Source organism: Dipodomys spectabilis, unplaced genomic scaffold, assembly GCF_019054845.1.
Source record: "Dipodomys spectabilis isolate Male_0828 unplaced genomic scaffold, ASM1905484v1 ptg000228l, whole genome shotgun sequence".
In the NCBI taxonomy this organism is placed as follows: domain Eukaryota; kingdom Metazoa; phylum Chordata; class Mammalia; order Rodentia; family Heteromyidae; genus Dipodomys; species Dipodomys spectabilis.
The window spans coordinates 9882411-9906035 of NW_024870905.1; the positions used below are offsets into that span (position 1 = coordinate 9882411).

The following is a 23625-nucleotide window of genomic DNA, read 5'->3' on the forward strand; positions in this document are numbered from 1 at the left end:
GACACAGCCCTCCTTCCCGGGGGCTCTGGCGGCGCCTGAGTCCCCACCCGCTGTGCCCCCAGTGCGGGCATCCCAATGCGGGTATCCCAGGGCGGGCACCCCACTGCGGGCATCCCCAGGATGGGCTCCCCGCACCCGTCTCCGTCCCCGGGGCGCGCGCCGCCGCCTCCCGCGCCCCCCCTCCCCGCGCGCCCCGGGTGGAAGGCGATGGCGAAGCCGCGCCTGGCTCCCCGCCGCCGGGTCCCCGGCCCGCGCCGCCCGCAGCCTCCCAGCCGGTGACGCGGTGGCGTCGCCGAGACACAAAGACCTCGCGGGTCCGGCCAAGCGGGGCGCCCCCCGCGCCCCCCGTCCCGGCTTCCATCTCCTCCTCGGCGGGGAGGGCGGCGTCCCCGACCCCGGGCCGCTCCCGTCCCCACCCCATTCCGCCCGGGAGCAGAGCCCACAGCCCGCACCCCGAGCCTCCCAGGCGGAGGCTCAGCCCCGGAGCCCCGCGGGGCGGCCCGGGAGGCAACTCCGGCGGCTCCCGGAGGCCCGCGAGGGGCCGGGGCAGCGCGTGTGCCGCGTGCGTGTGCAAAGTGTGTACGCGCGCGTGTGCAGTGTGCGCCCGCCGCGCGCGCGCCGTGTCCAGCCCGGGGCTGCGGGGCCCTGCGGCCGCGGGGAGGCGGGAGGCGGGAGGCGGGAGGCGGGAGGCGGGAGGCGGGAGGCGGGAGGCGGGAGGCGGGAGGCGGGAGGCGGGGAGCCGCGGGCCGAGCCGGCCCCGCGGCGCTGCGGGGCGCGCGCGTGCGCGTGCGCGGGCCGGGCCGGGTGGGCCGGTGCCGAGGGGTTGGTGGACCACAGCTGATTGGGAGATGAGGCGCTGGAAGAAGAGAAGCGATCGGGAGCGATCATGCACGCAGTTTGGGGTAAGTTTTCCTGTTTGAGTTTCACTATTATTATTATTTATTAATCTTCAGAAAACGGGCGTTCTGGGGGTTAACCCCGGCGATCTCTGGGTGCAAAAACATCCGGCCCATCAGCGGCTCAAAGTACAGCTGGGAAGCTGGACAGAGCCCGCAAAGGCGGGCCTCTGGGTACCGGGTTCTTCCATTGAGACTTCCAGTCACGTTGAAATGGGAGCCACTCCAAGGAGGAGAAGGAGGAGAGAGGAGGAGGAGGAGGAGGAGAGAGGAAGTTCAACTTCGCCTGCCAAACAACCCCAAACAACCCCACCGCAGCCAGGCCGGGTTGGGCAGGAACCCTGTGCAGTCCCTCACAAACCACAGCTCCTGTCTGCAGCCTCAGCCGCCAGCTCTCCAAAAAGCCAGCACTCTTGGAGGGCTACCTCACCACCAAAGAATTAATTTGTCCCTCTGTGGGGGACAAGTGTAGGGGGGTGGGGTGGGCGCAGGCCGCGCCCGTGGAGGCATTTACATAGCAAACTCTTTGGCAGCCTCCAGCTCAGCATTGTTTTGGGGAGGTGCTGGCTACATCAACAGCACTGTGCCCACAGCCCACTGCTGATCTTCGGGCACTTTCAGGGAATTAAATCATCTTTGGCAAAGAACTAGGGTCTATTCAGACTGTACCCCAGTTTCTCTTGGGGTTGGGGGATTTCATTGGGAGGTGGCAGGACCTTGTAGCTTGTCCTTGTCCCCGGGATTCGGGGGCCTTCATTGCTGGCTTTCTGTGTGGCATAAGGAATTTCCAGAAGGAGTTAGGGACAGTGTATGAGACCAGTTATGCATATTCTCTTCTACCAAAACAAACTACCACTGTCAGTAATTCCTTGTGGAATGTCCATGGCCAGTGTAGGTGACCATTAGCTTTCCTGGAGCCTTATGGAAAGACAGAAGCCCGCAGGGCCTGCTTTGGCACTAAGATGTGTTTTCCAGTGAGCTGCTGGCTGGCCAGAGGCTGGTGGAGATGTTGGACGTGATATTTCAGGGACTGTTGATAAGGAGAGGTAGGTTGGGGAGTACTGAGTGTCGGGGATTTGTACAAAACCTAATGAGTTTTTCTTCTTGCCTAGAATGGGGGAGGGGGAGGAAAGGGTGTGGAGGTTAAATCTATAGGAAGCAAATTTAGAGATTCTTTTAGGTACCTGAAGCCTGGAGGGAGACTTCTAAATGTCTAGGAAATAAAATCTGGTTTTTATTGTGTGTGTGAGAGAGACTGGTGTAAATCTGGGGCTGTGTGTGTGTGTGTGTGTGTGTGTGTGTGTGTGTGTGCAAAGAAATGGCAGTTGCCACGGGAAAGGGGAGATCAAACAGTTCATTAGCATTTCTGATGAATGTGAGGAAGGGTTTGTGGTTAGCCCTTAATCCTTGGGGAAGAGACGAAGGCCTTTTTCTGTTGTTGGAGTTAGGTTCCTTTTGAATTTTACTTGTACTGTAGCATTGTTTTCTGGCCAATCCTAGAGGCAAATGAATGTACTTTTTCTAGCATGTAAAAGCTGTTGTACTTACTGCTTTGCCCGTATTCACTCTTAAACACTTCTGCTTTGGAAAAAGCCTGGCCCCTCCGTCTCTCTCCATCGCATGCAGCACTGGGCTGGGGGGGCGGGGGAGGGGGCGGTTCTCACTCCCAAATGAGCTCTTTCTCAAACCTCCACACACAGAAAGCAGAAGGCAGAAGGTGAGATTACAGCAGAGCTGGGCTTTGATGAGCAGGAGAAGGCAGGGGAGGCCCTGTGGCGGTTCCTGCCAAAGGCGAATGTGTTGTTCTCACATCGACTGGCAAAGGTTCCAGATTCCTCGGTGACTCTGGGGCTCATCCCCATAGACTAGCTTTTCCCATGGACACACCAGTATTTACTTGGAGGTGGTGTGTGCGCTTATCCTGTAGGTTTAGTATACATTGGTAGAAAGAAAAGAAGAGTCAAGAAAAGAAAGACCTGCTGAGTTGAAGACCAACAGATATAGTCAGCTTTGCATCTCAGACAGGCTTTTAATTCACTGTTTGACCTTGGTAAGTTACTTATCTTTACATGTCTGTTTTTTTCTTTCTTCCTCTTCTTCTTTCTCATTGTCCTCCTCCTCCTCCTCTTCCTCCTCCTGCTCCTCCTCCCCCTCTTCCTCCTCTTCCTCCTGCTCTTCTTCTTCTCCTTCCTCTTCCTCCTCCTCTTCCTCCTGCTCTTCTTCTCCTTCCTCTTCCTCCTCCTCCTCCTCTTCCTCCTCTTCTTCCTTCTCCTGCTCCTCCATTTCCTCTCTTCCTCCTCCTCCTTTTCTTCTCCTCTTCCTTGTCTTCTTTCTTTCTTTTTAGATGCCAGTCCTGGAGCTTGAACTCAGGGCCTGAGTGCTGTCCCTAAGTTATTTTTTATATTATTATTTGCTCAAGGATAGCACTCTTGAGCCACCACTTGAGCCACAACTCCACTGCTGGCTTTTTTGGTGAATTGGAGATTAGAGTCTCATGGAATTTCCTGCCCAGGCTGGCTTTGAACTGAGATCCTCAAATCTCAGTCATCCTAGTAGCTAGGATGACAAGTATGAGCTACCAGTGTCCAGCGGTTTTCTTATATATAAAACCTTGAATTATCTCTGTCTCTGTCTCCATCTCTGTCTCTCTTTCTGTCTGTCTGCCTCTCTCTCTGATGGTACTGGCGCTTGAACTTGGGGTGTTGTCCCTCAACTCTTTTACTCAGGGCTAGCACACTACTACTTGAACAGCACTTCTAATTCTTGCATTTTGTGGTTTATTGGAGATAAAAGTCTCACCTATGGACTTTTCATGTCTGGGCTGGCTTCAAAGCACAATCTTCTGAACTCAGCCCCCTGAGTAGCTGGGATGACAGGCATGAGCCACTGGTGCCGGGCTCATTCTCTCTCTTCCTTTAGAAGAGTAGAAACCTCTGAAGTCTGGTTGTACCTACACGCGAAGTGGATGAAACCGTGGCCTGTTTGTTCCCCAGCACCCTGTGGAACCCCAGGAAAGCTCCTTGGAGTACAGTTTGAAAATGACTGGAAGCCACTAGCTCTGTGTGATCAGCATGACAACACCTATTACCTATGTCCAGCCTTCCCAATGGCTAGCAGAATACTACACAGGATCACATGACCCTGCATCCGCTGAGTCGACCACTGCGCGTGCATGCAAGCAGGGGCATGGAAAACGCTTGCTCAGGAGATGAGGACGGGAGAGAGGGGTGAAGGTATAGAGGCTCAGCCATGCCTGCATGACGGTGTATCCAGTGTGGTGTGAAGCTTAGGAGAGCGGAGAGTTTGACTTATATATTGCTCCATCTCCGGTGCCTAGAGTAAATATCACTGGACAAAGGGAGACTCCAAATTCATTATAAAGAAAACCTTGTTGGGTGCTGGTGGCTCCCACCAGTCATCCTAGCTACTCTGGAGGTTGAGATCTGAGGATCCTAGTTTGAGGCCAGGTTAGGCAGACAAATCTGTGAATCTTATCTCCAGTGACCATCAAGGTGGAAGTGGAGGTGTGGCTCCAGCGGTAGAGTGCCAGACTTGAGCAAAAAAGACAAAGTGAGCATGCAGGGCTTAAATTCTAGGCTCAGTCGCTGCTGTACCCTCTCCCCCTAGCATACACAAGAAAACAGTTAAAATAAAGTTAACCGTTGGGCATTGGTGGTTCATGCTGGTCATTCTAGCTACTCAAGAGGCTGAGATCTGAGGATTGTTGTTTGAAGCCAGCAAGGAAAAGTTGATGAGACTCTTATCTCCAATTATCACCAAAAAGCTGGAAGTGGGGCCTTGGTTCAAGTGGTAGTAGACTGTCCTTGGGCAAAAAAAGCTCAAGGACAGTGCGCAGGCCCTGATTCAAGCCCTAGGACTGGCACACACAAAAAGTAATAATAATAATAAACTTAACACTGGAAATGGATTATTCTACAAAGCATTGGGCAATACAGGTGCAATGCTTACTGATGCTTCATAAAGATTTTGGATCTCTCTCTCTCTCTCTGCGTTTTCCTGCATATTTGTAATTAGATGTGGCCATGTCACTTTTTTTTTTTTGGCCAAGAAACATGCATGAAAGGTTTACTCTTGAAATCGATGTAATTTTCCTGGTTCTGGGGCTTGAACCCAGGACCTTGTGCTCCTGCCCTGTCTTCTTCCCTTAGGGCGGAGTCTCTACTGCTTGAGCCGCGCTTCCACTTGGGAATGTTTGCTGGTTTACTGGAGGTGAGGTCTCACAGGCCTCTCCGCTAGACTGCCTCCAGCCTCCGGCCTCTGGCCGCTGTGCCTCCGGCCTCTGTGCCTCGGGCCTCCGGCCTCTGTGCCTGCGGCCTCTGTGCCTCGGGCCTCCGGCCTCTGTGCCTCCGGCCTCCGGCCCAGCCCCTTGCGCACCGGCGCCCGCCCTGCACCGAAACTTCCAAGAATTCCAGGCTTTTCCTCTGCCTCAGTGGCAGTCAGAGTCCACTCGGGAGCCCGGCCTGCCGGACACAGCGTGGACGGAGCCGGGGTGGGGTGGGGCGGACCCGGCCGGACCTTGCCCCGGGGACTGCACTCGTCATTTTGGTTGGACCCAGATAGGCCCTTTGAAGAGGATGCGCGACGTGGATGCTGAGAATGTGCCTTGCGTGGTGGTACGCGGGGATGCGGGCTGGATGGACGTTCACCGGTCAGGGAGACCATACACAGAGGCTGCTTTGTGAGCCTGGAGTTAACACCCCCAAACAGACCCCAGCGTGCCCCATCCTGCCTCCAGCCCCCCACCCTCGCCCTGACCGCGTCCCATCCCACCCCACCCTGGACTACGCCCAGCTCCCACCCAAGACCACGCCCCACACTCATACAGGCCCCGCCCCGCCCTCGCCCAAGACCACGCCCTGCACTCATACAGGCCCCGCCCCACCCTCGCCCAAGACCACGCCCTGCACTCATACAGGCCCCGCCCCACCCTCGCCCAAGACCACGCCCTGCACTCATACAGGCCCCGCCCCGCCCTCACCCAAGACCACGCCCTGCACTCATACAGGCCCCCCCCCGCCCTCACCCAAGACCACGCCCCGCACTCATACAGGCCCCGCCCCGCCCTCGCCCAAGACCACGCCCTGCACTCATACAGGCCCCGCCCCGCCCTCGCCCAAGACCACGCCCCGTCCTCCTGCAGGCCACACTCCTCCTTCACAACCAGGCCCTGCTCTCAGCCAAGACCACGCCCGTCCTTACGTAGGCCACGCCCCTTCACTATCAAGCCCTGCTCTCACCCAAGGCCACGCCCACTCTTCAAGCAGGACACGCCCCTCCCTCAGAACCATGCCCCGCCCTCACCCAAGGCTATGCTTCTCAGGCAGGCCACGCCCCTGGGGGCACTCATGACCATGCCCCTATAGTGACCACCTTCTCTCACTCAAGACTGCACCCATGTCCACCCTCCACCCGCTCACCACCCGTGTCTACTCTCCACCTGTTCACTACCTAGGTCCACCCTGAGTTCGTTGCCCACCAGCCCTGCCCCATACCCACTCCATCTCTCCACTCCAGACCCTCACTACTTACTCTACCGCAGTCCACAGCCAATATCCATCCACACCCACTCATGGCCAATGCCCTGTCCCCACCTCACATTGGCCTGTTCCCAATACCATCCTTCCAGCACTGACTGAACACAACCATGGATGGTTTTTCTGGTGCCCTAATGTTTCCCCATGCTCTCAGCCAATGAGAGCAGAGCTCCCATGGCAGACTGATCTAGTGCCCGGGCCCACAAGGACACACGTGGCACAGGCTGCCAGCTAGTTGGTGCCAGCCTCTGCCTTGATTGCCTGCCATTTGCCGGGCCTGTCTTCCGGTTGTGCATCTGTGTTTGGGGAGTAATTTTAGCCTCCAGTGGTGGCCATGGTGTGATCACCACATTGTGATGACCACTGGAATTCTGAGAGAGAAGTTTATGAATGATGGGTAGAATGTAAATTTTAGAGCTTATTTGAGGAGGCATCTACTGAGTAGCAGAAACAAAAGAACTCCTCAGAGGCACACACACAGACTGAGGAGGTGGAGTGGATCTGGCAGCGGCCCGCAGTGACTGAGACCAGGCTAGAGAAAGCAGGTGATGGGAATGGTGGTTATGGAGTTGGGGTGAGCACCAAGGTACTTTGTGTGTGATGGGGTACACAGTGGCTGTGTGTTGTGGGTAGATGGTGGGGGTGTGGTGGTTTGGGCCGTGGCTGTGGATTGTGGGTAGATGGTGGGTATATGTGGGGTAGAGTGGCTGTGGATTATGGGTGGTTCATGGGGAGGTTGTGGGTGGACAGTGGGTATCTGTGGTGTGGACAGTGACACTGGGGTGTGAGCAGGTCATGGCTGTGTAGTTTGTGGGCAGATAGTAGCTGCGGGCATAGTGGGCACTGGATGTGGCTTGTGGGCAGGTAGTGAGCATGTGGTTAGAAATGTGGGGACACAGGGTGTGGCTCTGGGCTGTGAGTAGGTAAGGAGTAGGTGTATGGTTGTGAGGCTCTGGCTTGTGTGGCTGGGCTTGGTCGTGGCTTGTGCATGGGCAGGCAGTGGGTGTGTGGCTGGGTGGCTGTGGCAGCCATGGACCTCTAATGGTCTGGGCAGTGGCTGCCCCTGGGCTGTGGTTCCTGACTCCTGTCACCTGTTGTTTTATCAGGCTGTTTCGGGTGTGATTCTCTCATTGAACAATGGCCCATGGAATTGGGGGGGGCGTGGCATCCTCACCATCCTGGCATCGTCACCATCTTGGTGAGGGGCGTGCAGCTTCTGGCACGGGTCGGGCAGTGGTGTGGGCAGGTGTGGTAAACTATGGCGACTGCAGGCAGGGCAGTCTGTCTGTCCTGGGGAAGGTGGGAAAGAAACCCATGTTTCTTGTATCGTGTGTGTGTGTGTGTGTGTGTGTGTGTGTGTGTGTGTGTGTGTGTGTGTGGACAGGGCCACCAGAGGCCTGGAGTGAAGGCGTGACGCTCGTGTCCAGGCTGCATGCCATGCAGGGAGGCTGCAGGCAGATCTTCCATCCACAGGAACCACTGAAAGAAGAACTCAGAACTCATCAGTGAGGCACATGGGCCTGTGCCCATCCTGAGTCTTCCAGAACCCTTGAAGTGCAGAGACCCCTGGACTCAGGTTAGCAGAGCCGGAGCCATGGTGGAGGTGGGATGGGCATCTCCCGTCTCACTGGTTCAAGCCGCCTGTGGTGCAGGAAGCTCTGAGTCTGATGTTGCTTCTGGAGCAAAACTTCCCTCCATGGCCCTAATGCCACTCATCTCCCGGAAGCATGCAGGGAGCCTCGGCCAAGTCCTGCGGGCAGCAGCTGGAGCCACCGAGAAGGGAAGAATTGTCCTTCAGCCAGACGTCAGTGGCTCACACTTGTCATCCTAGCTCCTCTGGAGATTGAGATGTGAGGATCAAGGTTCAAAGCCAGCCCAGACAGGAAAGTCTGTGAGACTTATCTCCAGTTAACCAGCGAAAAGCCAGAAGAGGAGCTGTGGCTCAAGTGATAGAGCACTAACCTTGAGCAAAAAAGCTAAGAGACAGCTCCCAGGCCCTGAGTTCAAGCCCCAACACACACACACACACACACACTCACACATGCACACACATATATGCACATAAACACATGCATGCGTGTACACACTTGAGGATTCAGGTCCTTCCACGTGGAGTCATTGTGTTTGGCTTTCCATATTTTTCTTCAAATCTTGGGGACTTGGGGCTGGGAAGGTGGCTCAGTGGTAGAGCGCTTGCCTTGCGTGCTCAAGGCCCTGGGTTCGATTCCTCAGCACCACATAAGCAAAAAGAAAAAAGCTGGAAGTGGCGCTGTGGCTTAAGTGGTAGAGCTCTAGCCTTGAGCTGAAGAGCTGAGGGACAGCGCCCAGGCCCAGAGTTCAGGCCTCACGACCAGACCCCCCAAAAAAAAAAATCTTGGGGACTTAACAGAATAAATTTTGGGGTTATAATTCATGAGGGCTCTTCCTTCCTTCCTTCCTTTCCTTCTTTTCTTTCTTTCTTTCTTCCTTCCCTCCCTCCCTTTCTTCCTTCCTTCCTTCCTTCCTTTCTTTCTTCCTTCCTTCTTTTCTTTCTTTCGTGTGTGTGTGTGTGTGTGTGTGTGTGTGTGTGTTGTATGCTGGTACTGGGGCTTGAACTCAGGGCCCTGGCATTGTCCCTTAGTATTTTTGCACAAGGCTGGAGCTCTACCACTTGAGCCATGGCTCCACTTGTGACTTTTTGTGGTTCATTGGAGATAATAAGAATCACATGTATTTTCCTGTTTGGGTTGGCTTTGAACCTGGATCCTCAGATCTCAGCCTCCTGGGTAGCTGGGGTTTCAGGCATGAGCCACAGGTGCCCAGCAATGAGGGCTCTTATTAACATCAGTCCCCTCATCTCCTGCTAAACGAATGAAAGGCTCCAGTATGGAATGGCAGGCAGATGTGGGTCTGTTTGTGGGTGGAGGACTCATTTCAGGAGAGACCCATAGGCCTTTTGGTGACCATCTGGGGCAAGAGAAAGCAAAGAGCAGAGGAAGGCAGGCCTCGTCCCGAAGCTGGGGCATGTGAGGGGAAAGGCTCCAGAGGAGATAAAATCCTTTGGTGTCTCCATTTCTTAAATTATCTTTTTTTCCCCCTTCTCCTCTTTATTGTGCAAATTCTGGAGGTTTGAACTCAGGGCCTGTGTATGGTCTCTGAGCTCTTTTGTTTCAGGCTAGCACTCTTAACACTTTGAGTGGTTCATTGGAGATGACAGCCTCATGGGCTTTCTTGCCTGGGCTGGCTTTTAACTGCGATCCTCAGATCCCAGCCTCCTGAGTAGCTGGGATGACAGGCATGAGCCCACCAGTGCCTAGCTTATTACTATATTTTAGGTCTGACTTTCACATATGAAAGAAAATATTCAGTCTTTAGCTCTCTGAGCCTGATTTACTCAACGTAATTTTTTTTTCCAGGTCCATCCAGTTCTCAAAAAGAGATACAAGATTATTTTTCCTGATGGATGAACAATACATACATACATACAGTTGCTCTGTTTTTAATTTGTGCCTGTTCTAGGGCTTGAACTCAGTGCCTGAGCGCTGTCCCTGAGCTTTCCACTCGAGCCATAACTCCACTTCCAGCTTTTTAGTGGTTCATTGGAGCTAAGAATCTCATGGACTTTCCTGCCTGGGCTGGCTTTGAACTGCGATCCTCAGATCTCAGCCTCCTGAGTAGTGGGGATGACAGGCATGTGCCCCTAGTACCGGCAGCATTTCACTTTAACATAGGGCCCAGGGAGAGGCCCACGAGGACCCTTGCTTCCCATGCTGGAAGTTTTATTATTTTTCTTCTGTTTTATCCTTTCAGGGTTTCCTGTGCAGTCTGAGTCCCTCTTTCATGGTGACTGTCTCTACTCCCTGTTATTAGAAGAAGCACTATATCTAGCTCCCCGCTTCACTCTGTAACTCCCAGACGCTCACCTGCTTCTGGAATCTTCTTGCTCTCTTGCAATCTTAGCTATGCTTGTTAAGATTTTTTTTTAAAAGCATTTCTATTGGGCACTGGTGGCTCACACCTGTCATCCTAGTTACACAGCAGATTGAGATCTAAGGATCCAGGTTCAAAGCCAGACTCTGATCTCTCTTGAAGCATTCAAATGCTGGGAGTGGAGCTGTGGCTCAAGTGGCAGAGCCCCACCCTTAAGTGAAAAAGCTAAGGCACAGCCCCCAGGCCTTGAGTTCAAGTCCCAATACTGACACATGGAGGGAGGGAAAGAGACAGTGACAGGTTGGGGGGGGGGGAGGGAGACAGAGAGGGGATGGAGGGAGAGAGACTGAGGCAGAACTAGAGAGGGAGGGAGAGGGACAGAGAGAAGGGGGAGAGTGGGAAGGAAGGGGGAGGGAGAGGGAGAAGGGGGAGGGCTCTCCTTCAGTTTAAAGTTTTATCAGAGATGATGCAGTGTTTATCAGAAAATTTAGATTCCTAGATTGATCCCTTAATTCCACTGAACCCACATTTTTTTTCTTTTTTTTTTTTATTGTAAAGATACTATACAGAGGGTTACAGTTACATGAGTGAGGTAATGAGTACACTTCCTCTTGAACATTGTTACCCCCTCCATTGTTTTCTCCCTACCATCCCCTCCCTCCCTCCCTTCCCCGAGGTTCTTTTTTTTTTTTTTGATTGTGATTAAGTGATGAACCCACATTTTTTATATCACAGAAGCCACCTCCATCTTGGAAAGAAAGGGGGGGAAGGTAAGATAAGATGAAACTCCAGGACCAGGCGAACCCCAGTCTGGAGCAGCATGCTTCTTCGGCGGCCCGAAGGGAGCATGATGGCTCAGAGACTGCTGTGTGTGAACACTAGGTGCATCATGGAGGAGGGGCAGGGTTTAGGGGGAATATTTGATGACTGAGTTTTTGCAATGCCAGCTCCCAGCTCCATGATTCTAGCATTTGTCCTCAGCATTTTTACCCCGCTGGGTTGTGCGTGGCAGAAAGGGAAGATTCAACATTTAAAGGAATTGGTAGAAATGCAGTGGCAGACAGCTTCTTTTTGTTCAGTAATTCAAGAAGCAATCCTAGAAATTATAGCCCTATATTATGTCTCTTCTGCTCTGTGTGTGTGTACGTGTGTGTGTGTGTGTGTGTGTGTGTGTGTGTGTGTGAGAGAGAGAGAGAGAGAGAGAACTAGGAATCAAACTTATGGCCTGGGAGCTGTCCCTGAGTTTCCTTGCTCAAGGCTGGTGCTCTACCACTTCAGCCACAACTCTACTTCTAGCTTTTTTTTTTATTTTGCTGGTTCATTGGAGATAAAAGTCTCACAGACTTTCCTGCCCAGGCTGGCTTTGAACCATGATCCTCAGATCTCAGTCTCCTGAGTAGCTAGGATGACAGGCGTGAGCTCTAGTGCCCGGCTCTTGCTCCATTTTGATGAACATCCACACTTGAACATTAAAGGGGCAGAAGGTGGAGAGAGGGTAGGCATTCATATTAACCTTCTAGAATGGGTGTTGTGGAGAAGAGGAGGCCTGTGCCATGGGGCAGAGGGGAGACAGAGTCCTACAGTCTGTTTCCTCCCCTCCCAAAGCTACAGGCTGGTTCATTAGCATCCTCCATTGATCAGGAATTAGAAGAGCTGGGCTTGGCAGAGGCCTTTTCTTTGTGTGCCAGTCCTGGGGCTTGAACTCAGGGCCTAGGCACTGTCTCTGAGCTTTTGTGCTCAAGGCTTGAGCTCTACCACTTGAGACACAGCGCCACTTCCAGTTTTCTAGTGTTTCATAAGAGTCTCTAGGATTTCTCTGCTCTGGCTGGCTTTGAACCGCAATCCTCCAGATCTCGGTCTCCTGAATAGCTAGGATGATGGGCCTGGGCCACAGATGCCCAGCTCTAACGTCAGTTTTGTTGGTATTTCAGTTATGTACTTTAGGAGATGCTAAGCCTTGGGTTTCCTACATGGGTTTATTCGTATTTATTTATTTGATCTGGGATTAATCATTCTTCACGCAGGCAAATCAAGAATGGGAGTGGAGAGACAGTCTCCTGGGGAAGCGGTGTTCTGGGCTGTCCTGGGAGTCCATGGTTGGGTGAAGCGTGAGGTTAGTCCAGCAGTCCTGGCTGTAGCCAGGCGCTGGTAGCTCATGACTGTAATCCTAGTTACTTGTGGCTTTTCTCCAATTAACCAGCCAAAAATCAGAGTAGAGGTATGGCAGCACACCAGCCTTGAGTGAATAAAAGCCAAGAGACAGCATCCAGGCCCTGAGTTCAAGCCCTAGTACTCACACACACACACACACACACACACACACACACACACACAGGAGTTGTATTCTTCATTATATGTCAATTTCATATGAAAAGAAAAGCTAAACTGTTGCCACTTGGATCATGATATGCATGATGAGATGTGAAGGGGAGGGAAATGCACAGATGTCTATAATTTACTTCAAAAAAATAAGATGGCTTGCTGATCCACAGATATAGGATCAAGCAAATATAGTAAAATGTTCATGGTGCAATCCAGTTGGTGGATTGTGTGATTATTCTCTTTCTTCTGTGCTTAAAAATTTGCAGGCTAGCTGGGTAGATCACGCCTGTTGTCCTAGCTATTCAGGAGGCTGAGATCTGAGGATCACAGTTCAAGGCCAGCTTAGGCAAGGAAGACCTCAAGACCACTAAAGAACCAGAAGTGAAGCTGTGGTTAAAGTGGCAGAGGGACAGCCTCGAACAATAACAACAACAACAACAACAAAAAGCTAAGAAAGGCCCTGAGTTCAAGCCCCAGCACACACACACACACACACACACACACACACACACACACACACACAAATCCACAATTAGCCAGATGCCAGTGGCTCATGCCTGTACTCTTAGCTATTCAGGAGGCTGAGGATTGCAGTTCAAAGCCAGCCTAGGCAGGAAAGTCCATGAGACTTATCTCCAATAAACTACTCAGAAAAAGCCATAAGTGGCACTGTTGCTCAAGTGGTAGTATAATAGCTCTGAGCTGAAGAGCTCAGGGACGGTGCCCAAGCCCCGAGTTCAAGCCCCAGGAACAACAGAAGAAAAATTGCAGGCTAAAATGTGAGGGAAAAGAGATTTAACATCAGAAGCCAGGTGCCTGGGGCTCACATTTGTAATTCTTGCACTTTGGGAGGCTGAGAGTCAGAGGATCTTGATTCAAGGCCAGCCAGGAGAGAAACATTTGCACGACCCCCTTTTTTAAGGCAGAGCAGAGCTCAGTGGCACACACCTGTCATCCTAAGCTACGTGGAAGGCGGAGATTGGGAAACTTGATTTCTAGCCCCATTATAGGCAGAAACATCAAGAACTACCTGTACTGGGATTTGACCTCAGGGCCTGGGCATTATCCCTGAGTGTTTTTTGTTTTTTTTTTTTAATAATTTCTCAAGGCTGGCACTCTATTACTTGATCCACAGCCCATTTCCTGCCTCTCTGTGTGTGTGTGTGTGTGTGTGTGTGTGTGTGTGTGTGTGTGCGCGTGTGTTTGGAAAGGAGAGTCTCAAAGACTCCCCTGCCTGGGGCCGGGTTCAATCCCTGGTCCTCAGATCTCAGCCTCGGGTGTGGGTGGAATTGCTGGGCTTCCACGCGTGTGTCTAACGTCTCCCTTCCCATCTTTTGCCCTGGTCCCTGCAGTAGCCAGCTAGGAGTCTCAGAGGATCATGGAGGCCACGCAGGAAACATCCCTCTTCCTGGAGAAGATTCTGGAAGAGCTGGACCACAAGCAGGGCACGGTCTCGTACCAGGAGCTGTGCGCGTCGCTGTGCGCGCGGCTGGACCTGGCACAGCTGGCGCGCCTGCGCAGCGCGCTGTTCTACACGGCCTGCCTAGACCCCGGCTTCCCCGCCTCGCTGTTCAAGGACAAGATGAACTGCGCGGGCAGCGGCCAGCAGGCCAAGAAGCTGGCCGTGGCCGCGGACATCGTGGCCATCTTCAACCTGGCCCAGGTCGGGGGGGTGGCCGGGGAGAAGCTGCCGGCCGGGGGCCAGAAGGCGCGCAAGAAAGGGGCGTCTTTCGAGTCGTGCAGGCCGGACCCGGGGCCCTGCAACGCGGCCCAGCGTGAACCCCTCAACTGCGAGCTCAGCGAGAGGCCCTTCAGCCGGGGCTACCCCGCGCGGCCGGCCACTAAGTGCCAGAAGGCCGACTGCCCGCAGTTCGTCCCCGCCTCGGAGCCCAACTTCTTGTTGGGGGTCAGGAAGGAAGCCAAGCACCGCGCGGCCTCGCTGGACCGGCTGCAGGCCGCGGCCGCCTACGCCGTGGCCGGCCCGCCGCCGTGCGAGATGCAGAGGACCTGCTTCCCCATGAACCTCGACAGCGAGCCCGCCTCCGACCAGGACTCGCTGCCCCTCGGCCAGGCCCTCAAAGACGCCTTCGTCTCCCGCGACGAGCCCTTCCTGGGGCCGAAGAGGAACGTCTTCAAAGAGGAGTTCCACACTCTCCTGGCCGCGTCCCCGGCCCGGGCCCGGCCCGCCAGCAAAGCGGACAGGGGCCGCGGGGAGGCGCAGCGGCGAAAGGAGCCGCACAAAGCGCCTTTCTTTAATCACAGCTTCGAGATGCCCTACCACAGCCAGTACCTGAGCCCCGGGTACTCCCCGGCCCCCGACAGGCGGCGGGCCAAGCACGAGAGCCTGGATGACCTCCAGGCCTCCACCTACTTCGGGCCCACCACCCCGGTGATGGGCGTCCCGGATGCCAGGCGCTGCCCGGGGAGGCCCAGCAAACAGACCCCGTGGCCGGCCAAGAGCTGGAGCCTCAACACAGAGGAGGTCCCCGACTTCGAGCGCTCGTTTCTCCACAGGCAGCCCTCGGAGGAGAAGCTCCACTTCCCCACTTCTGGGAGCCAGACCCCCAACTTCTCAGCTCCCGAGAGGCGCCCCGCTTTCCTGGCGCCCAAGGAGCCACCGCCGATCCTGCCCGTGGGCTACGCGGCCAAGCCTGGCGGGCTCAAAGCCAAGGAGAAGCCGCCCGCCCTGGACCTGGAGCCGCGGGAAGCGGGCAAGAAGTTCAAGGAGAAATCGCTCGGCGGGGTGGGCGCCCAGCTCAGCTCAGACACCAGCAGCGTGGGGACCCAGACCGAGCAGCACCCGCCCGAGCCCAAGAAACTTCCGGACCTGTGCGACTCCGCGCAGGGCAAGTACGGCGACCCGCTGGCCAGGAAGCACTCGGACGACGACTCGGAAATCGTCAGCGACGACATCAGTGACATTTTCCGGTTCCTCGACGACTCGGGGCTGGTCCAGTCGTCCTGCTACAACAGCACGGGCTCTCTGTCCCAGCTGCACAAGTCCGACTGCGACAGCTCCCCCGAGAACCGCCTGGCCAAGATCACCAGCGAGGTTCCCGGGAGCAAAGGGGAAAAGAGCCACCGGCCCGAAAACACGACGCACCCCTCGGAGGAGGAGCTGAAAACCAGCGTGTGCAAACTGGTGCTGAGGATCGGTGAGATTGAACGCAAGCTTGAATCGCTGTCGGGTGTCCGCGACGAAATCTCCCAGGTTCTGGGCAAGTTAAACAAACTGGACCAGAAGATCCAGCAGCCGGAGAAGGTGCTGAGCGTGCAGGTGGACCTGAACTCTCTGACCAGCGAGGTCCCGTCGGACGACAGCACCTCGCCCAGGGGCTTCCGGGGCCACAGCGGCGCCCACGGGCCCAAGCTGGAGAACGACCCCGACTGGTGCTGCTCGGACGCCAGTGGCAGCCACAGCGAGAGTTTACGGGTCAAGGCCTTAAAGAAAAGCCTCTTCACCCGGCCCTCGTCGCGGTCCCTAACGGAGGAGAACAGCGCCACCGAGTCCAAGATCGCCAGCATCGCCAACTCGCCCCGGGACTGGCGCACCATCGCCTACGCCGGCCGCCCCGGCGCCGGCGAGCTGCAGGACGCAGGCCCCGGCGAGGACAAAAAGGTGATTGGGCTCCGTGTGTCCCGCCCTCGCTGATTGGCCACCGGCCCGGCCAATCGCCTGCGCTGCTTCAGAGTCCATGGTGGAAGGCAGGCAGGAGAGAGACCCCCAGCCGGTGGGGCAGGCTGGGTGCGGTGTACTGACCACACAGCCGGCTGGCCACAGTGGCCAGTCCACATGGCCCTCTCCCATCTCCTTCTTTCTTCTCCCTTCCCTTCGTTCCCTTCTTTCCCTCCCTTTCTTAACTCTCCTCCTCTCCCTTCCTGTCCTCTTCTCTCCTACCTTCCCCAATCTTCCCCTCTACCTCTTCCTTTGCCATCTTTTTTATTCTTCCTCTCCTGTGTGTGTGTGTGTGTGTGTGTGTGTGTGTGTGTTGCTACTGGGCCTTGAACTCAGGACCTTGAGCTCTTGCTTGGCTTATTCACTCAAGACTAGCGCTCTACCACTTGAGCCACAGCTCCACTTCCGGTTTTCTGGTGGTTCACTGGAGATGAGAGTCTCACAGACTTTCCTGCCCAGGCTGGCCTTGAACCGTGATCCTCAGATCTCAGCCCCCTGAGTAGCTGGGATGACAGGCTAAGCTACCCATGCCCTCCTGTTCCTTTAAAAGCATGAAGTGTTTTTTTTTTTTTTTTTTGGTTTGTTTTGGTTTTTTGCATTCTAAGGTAAGTAAATGGTAAGAAAAGAAGATGAATTAAGAAGCAAATCATCAGCCCATGGAGGAGACACAGCAGCTGTCAGTTCAGCATGGCGTGAGCTGCTCTGGACAGTCATTCCTGGCCTCACCCACCAGTCCTGCAGGCTGGGCATGCTGTGGTCCCCAGGGGTGGCATGGGGGTAGAGGGCACACAGCTTTCAGGAGCCAGTGATGGCACCATGTTCTCTACACAGAACCCAGCAGACCTTTCAGTGTGGGGTGTGGGGCTCTGTCCATCCCTCAGGACCCACCCCATCCCCACCCAGGGCCTCCAAGAACTGGACTTCCCAGAGGGGGTGACCTCGCTGTGGGAGATTCCACTTGGGGTGCTCCAAGCCAGAGGAGGGAGACTGGTCAAAAGGGAGAACACCTGGAGACTAGGCCCAAAGGATGTTTCAGGCGCCAGTGCTCACGCCTACAATCCCAGCTACTCAGGAAGCCAAGATCCAAGGATTGTGGTTCAAAGCCAGCCTGGGCAGGAAAGTCCATGTGCCTCTTATCTCCAATGAACCACCCCCCAAAAGCTGGAAGTGAAGCTGTGGCTCAAAGTGGTAGAACACTAGCCTTGAGCAGAAGAACTCAGACACAGCGCCCAGGCCCTGAGTTCAAGCCCGAGGACTGGCAAAAAAAAAAAAAGAGAGAGAGAAAGAAAGTAGTTACTTCCCAACTTAATACTATGAGCCCCAATACTATGAGCCCCAGTTGCCTCTGTGTGGCCCTTCTGGAATTTTCTATGCCCTTCTGCAGGCAGACAGACAGTATGACATCCCTCCACAGCACCGACTGCCCAAACAGCCCAAGGACAGCTTCCTGGTGGAGCAGGTATTCAGCCCTCACCCCTACCCGGCCTCGCTCAAGGCCCACCTGAAGAACAACCCGCTGTACACAGACATGCGTCTGACCGAGCTGGCTGAGGTGAAGCGGGGCCAGCCGTCCTGGACCCTCGAGGAGTACGCTCGGAATGCTGGCGACAAGGGCAAGCTGGCAGCCTTGGACCTGCAGGTGAGCCCTGTGAGACCTGGGCCCTGGGCTGGGTTGGGGGGGATGGAGGGACCGGCTGAGCCAGCCAGCTGATGCATAGGAATGTCTTGAGGATGGCTTAGAGTCACCCTGCCTTTAGCAAGGGGCTTGTGTGGTTTTTTTTATTTATCTATTTTTGTAGGGCTTGAACTCAGGACCTGGGCGCTGTCCCTTAGCTTTTTCTCTCAAGGTGAGCCACAGCTCCACTTCTGGTTTTCTGCTGGTTCACTGGAGCCTCACAAACTTTCCCACCCTGTCTGGTCTCAAACCTGGATCCTCAGATCTCAGCCTCCTGAGTAGCTAGGATAAGAGGCGTGGCCAGTGGCTCCCAGCTTAGATTACAAATCTTTTGCCCATAAAACTTGAGTATAAGGATTGGGTGCCATGCAGGGTGTGTGGAGCATGGGTCTGGGGTGGCCTGGGGGAAAAGCAGGTCTAGAAAGATCTCTGGGATGGTGCTGTGGCTGTGAGGCCTGCCCATTGCCACTGTCATCATTGATTTACAGAGGTCTGGGTTGTAGCTGCGCTTTGGGGCTTGGGCCTCAAGACCCAGTTCCACTCGCTGGACATCTTTGTGTGTCTTTATCATCAGAAGCCTGCTCTCACCTGTGGTCAGGAAGGCAAGGGCAGTGCCATTCCAGGCCCTTCTAGAATGCCCGTAAGCCCGAAGCACGGATATCTAGGGCTGCCTCCAGTGTGACTCAGTTTACATTGTCACACCCTCCCTGGGAAGCAGAGGGCTTGTGAGGTGCTGGGGAGAGTTGGGGTTCCGATAGTCCTAGAGTAGAATCCAGGCCTCTGAGAGATTAGAGCTGTTCCTGATCCTGCTCTAATGCCAGTTCCTTCGCCTGGGAGATGGACCTTCAGTGTTGAACTTAGTAGCATTTGATGTGAAGTAGATATTTGCTGGTCATCTTTTTGTGTGTATGTACCAGTCATGGGGCTTGAACTCAGGGCCTGGGCACTGTCCCTGAGTTCTTTTGCTCAAGGCTGGCACCCCACCATTTGAGCAATAGCTCCACTTCCAGTTTTCTGGTTGTTCATTGGAGATCAGAGTCTCACAGGCTTTCCTGCTGGGCTGGTTTTGAACCGCCTCTTGAATCTCTGGGATGACAGGCAGGAGCTGCCGGCACCTGACTTCTGGCTCTTATTGCACACATTGTGTCCCCAGGTGGCACAGAACAGTGTCCTTCTGTCCCATGCCTTTCCCTCGCTTTCCTGCAGGCTGGACAAAGAGTTGAGTCTCCCTCGGATACCCCTACCCCAGCCCACCAAGCACCTGCACGCCAAGTACCACGCCACAAGCTGTGGCTATGAGACCATGGCCAGTCACCAGCCAGAAAACATCCGAAGGCACAGCAGAATGACAAACACTTCTTGGGGACCACAGAAAATGACCTTCAGTGAGGGCAAAGTTCAGGGAGAAGGGAGGGAAGTTCTGGGGATTTTTGCCTCTTGAAATCTGAGCGATCAGAGTGCAATGTGTATAAGCACAGAGCCAAATAATACAGACATACAATGAAGAAAAAGGAGATATTTGTGCATTGCAGCTTTAGGGACCCATGGCGTGAAGGGCAGAGTCTGGAGGAACTCGAGTTCACTGCAGTCCACGGGTGTTGGGGGCAGAGCAGAAGCGTGGAGGCTGGAAGGCCTCACGTGTTTCCATTGTGTTTCCAGGTCTCGTGTCAGTTCGCTCCTGGCCTCTGCAGGCTCTTCTGTGGGTCCTTTCGTGTCGCAGTTCACCCTAGCCAAGTCCACAGGAAACTGGCATCATAGGCCTAGGCCTGGTTTTATCCTAGGTATTTTGGAAGGCTTAATGTTCACAGGGGTCCCTGGAAATCTCACTATTACCTCTGTGCTATGAGAGATTGCAGTTATTGAGAAAAAAAAAAACCTAATGAAAAATTTGTTTCTTCCCCAGGCCAGCTCCATGCAGAGAGTAGACATGCAAAGCATTTGATTCCCCCTTAGCTGAGCCAGGGAATGAGGCACAAAGTCTCCACACACCGTGGGCCTGGGCCACAGAGAGAAGAGCATTCCTGCAGAATTGCCCCAACCTGCCTTCAAGGCTCAGGCTGTGGGGAGGCCCATGGGCCCAGCCCACTCTTTGTGGGTGCAACATGCCCCCCCACCCCTGCCCCAGACTAGTCTTTCAGCCAATCAGGCCCATCTTGAGTTCCTCCCTTCCTTACCAAGTGTTTAACCACTAAAGGTCTTTCCCACCGAGGAGGGCCCAGCAGCAACATGGAGGGGCTCACTGCACACATGAGTGTGTGTGCATGCACAAGTGTATGTGGGCTTGTGTACAGGTGCATGCATTCTACGCATGCATTTGTGTGAGTTCATGTGCACACACATGTGAGTACACGCGTGTCTATGCATGTGTGCAAAATGTGTGGCTTTGTGTGTGGATTGTGTATATGTATACACTTGCATGCATGCCTTGTGCATATATAATTATGTTCGCAGAAACATATATTTGTGCATATCAGTGCATTTGTGTGTGAGGGCATGTGTATACACATGTGTGCATGTGTTTATGCATATGCATGCAAAATATGTCATTTGAGGTATGTGGGTATGCACATGCATATACACATACACACATGTGTACGTCTATGCAAGTTTGCATGTACCCACATGCGCGTGCAGCCTACATGTATGATCGTGTGCCAGTGTGCATACACATGTCCACACATGCATCTGTAGTCCATGTACATGTTGTGGGTATACATTTGTGTGTGCATGTATGCAGGTGTGTGAGTGTGTGCCTTTCTGTGCATTGTGTTTCTGTATGCCCATGTAGTCTATATGTATATGGTATTTGTATACATGCACGTGTGTATGTGTGTGTGCACACATGTGTGCCTTGGTGTATGTGTGCTTGTCCATGTCTGTGCAGTCCGTATGTGTTGTGGGTGTGCCTGATGCATGTGCAGTTTTACATGGACATTGTGTATTTGTGTGTGCATATGTGTGTGTGTGCATATATGTGTGTGTGCATGTGTGCAGAAGCTGTGCACACATGGGACAAAAACAGATCTAGATAGGCAGGTGGAAAATTACTGGTCCAGATTAGAAAACATAATACAGTTGAGGTTACTGTTATTAATGCTATTATTATTTGTACCAGTACTAGTGTTTGAACTCAGGGCCTTGGGCACCATCCCTTAGCTTTTTCTGCTGAAGATGGACACTCTACTACCTGAGCCACACCTTGACTGCTGGGTCTTGGGTGCTTCATTGGAAATTGGTGTCTTCTGAACTTAACTGCCAGGGCTGGCTTTGAACCGTGATCCTCAGAACTCAGCCTCCGGAGTAGCTAGGATGACAGGTGCGAGCTAGTGGCATCTGGGTTGAAGTTAGAGGGTTTGCTTTATTGTGTTTTGATGGTCCTGGGCTTTGAACTCAGGGCCTTGCACTTGTCTTGCAGGCACTCTGCTGTGTAAGTCATGCCTCCAGCTCCGTTTTTGGTTCTTTCAAAAATAGCCTTGTTTTTGTGCCCTGACTGTATCGGACAGCCCTCCTATTTGTGCTTCTCTGTGTCATTGTGGATGGCAGGACTACCCTACGATGCCCAGCTGTTGTTGTTTTCCCTATAGCTGGGGTAACTGGTAGGCGCCACTGCTCCAGTCCATTGATTGAGATGGAGTCATGCAAACTTTTTGGGGCTCAAACTGGCCTCAAGCTGTTCTCCTCCAGCCTTTGTGCCTCCCTGGTAACTAGGATTGCCAGCTTCAGACATCATGTCCAGCTAGAGTCTGTTTCTTGGTCCTCTCGGTGTATGAGACATTTAACACTCTTGTGTTTGTGGACATTAAACAATCCAAGAAAAACCTCCCATGTGAACATTTGGTTTATGTTTTGGATGTTGTCGTCTTCCCTTGGAATTGCAGGGAGCTATTGCTTTTTATGTGACAGATTATTAAACATTTGCCATAAAGCAAGAACACCATCTTCGTGAAAATAGATTATAGAACCATCAGCACAGACTGGGATTCATGGACTGTGTGAGTTAAATATGCTATTTCTCTGACAGACAGTGAATTCATCTCTGTGAGAAGAGACTGTCTCCTTGGAGAAGGAGGTGCCAAATCAGAATCGTGGCTGTGATTGGCCCGGGTTGGGGTCAAGTCTGCCATATGCCAGTAAGACCTTGACTTTGAGCCGTGATCTGACCTGCTCACACAAAGCTGTGGAAAAATATATATTTTTTTCTTTTTGTCTGTCATGGGATTTGAATTTGGGGCCTGGGCACTGTCCCTAAGCTTCTTTTGTTCAAGGCTAGTGCTTTACGGCTTGAGCCACAGCACCACTTCTGGTTTTTCTGCCCAGGCGAGCCTTGAACCGCAGTCCTCAGCTCTCAGCCTCCTGAGTGGCTAGGAGTTCAGCTGGGCTGAAGCTCGTGCTCATCTCCATGCATATTCGGTGTTCAGCAGACACTTCTCTCACGGGAGAGGGTGGCCTGGGCAGGGAGAGGGGCGGTCCCCATGGCCCTGCTGCCGCCAGTCCAGTCCTGCTCTTGGAGTCCATGGGGAAGTGTGTTCTCCATAACTGCTCCTCTTCCTGTGCCGTGGGGCCGCCGCTCTGCAGCCCCAGCCCAGGGGCGCAGTCCTCTTGGTCCTGGCCTTTGCCTTGCCTCTCTGACATCTTCGCTTTGCTCTTTTCTTTTGGATTTTTATTTCTTCGTAGACCCAAGAGTCGTTAAATCCAAACAACCTGGAATATTGGATGGAGGACATCTACACCCCAGGCTACGACTCATTACTGAAGCGGAAGGAAGCTGAGTTCCGACGCGCCAAGGTGTGCAAGATTGCTGCCCTCATCGCGGCCGCCGCCTGCACCGTGGTGCTGGTCATCGTTGTGCCCATCTGCACGATGAAGTCCTGAGCCCGGCCCATGTGAACACACTCCCACTGTGTGTGCACACCCCCGCCCCGTGTGCACACCCCCGCCATGTGTGCACACCCCTACCGTGTGTGCACACCTCCGCCCTGTGTGCACACCTCCGCTCCACATGCACACCCCCACCGTGTGCACACCCCGCCCTGTGTGCACACCCCCGCTCCACGCGCACACCCCCACCGTGTGCACACCCCCGCCCCGTGTGCACACCCCCGCCCCGTGTGCACACCCCCCGCCCCGTGTGCACACCCCCGCCATGTGTGCACACCCCTACCGTGTGTGCACACCTCCACCCTGTGTGCACACCTCCGCTCCACATGCACACCCCCACCATGTGCACACCTCCGCCCTGTGTGCACACCTCCGCTCCACATGCACACCCCCACCGTGTGCACACCCCCCGCCCCGTGTGCACACCCCCGCCCTGTGTGCACACCCCCGCTCCACGCGCACACCTTGCCCTGTGTGCATACCGCAGCCCCGGGTGCACCCCCCTACCGTGTGCACACCCCCATGTGCACATCCCACCCTGTGTTCCCACCCCTGCCCCGTGTGGACACACCCTCATCCCGTGTGGACCCCCCCCTTGCCCCCGCCCCGTGTGCACACCCTGCCCCAAAGCTATGGTTTGTGGGCAGAGAAACTGAACTCAGAGGCTCAAGGTGACTCTAGAACCATTATATTCTAGAGAGAAACCCACCCACC

At 54.2% G+C, this 23625-nt stretch overlaps 1 protein-coding gene across 1 annotated transcript; it reads left to right on the forward strand.

Annotated features, from left to right (window-relative positions):
- Nucleotides 1-826: 826 nt before the first annotated feature.
- Nucleotides 827-22905, forward strand: Minar1 (membrane integral NOTCH2 associated receptor 1). The gene is made up of 4 exons (XM_042697697.1): nucleotides 827-902; nucleotides 14035-16301; nucleotides 17743-17997; nucleotides 22708-22905. The coding sequence occupies exons 2-4, from the start codon at nucleotides 14061-14063 to the stop codon at nucleotides 22903-22905; spliced, it is 2694 nt and encodes an 897-aa protein (XP_042553631.1). The 5' UTR covers nucleotides 827-902; nucleotides 14035-14060.
- Nucleotides 22906-23625: the final 720 nt, after the last annotated feature.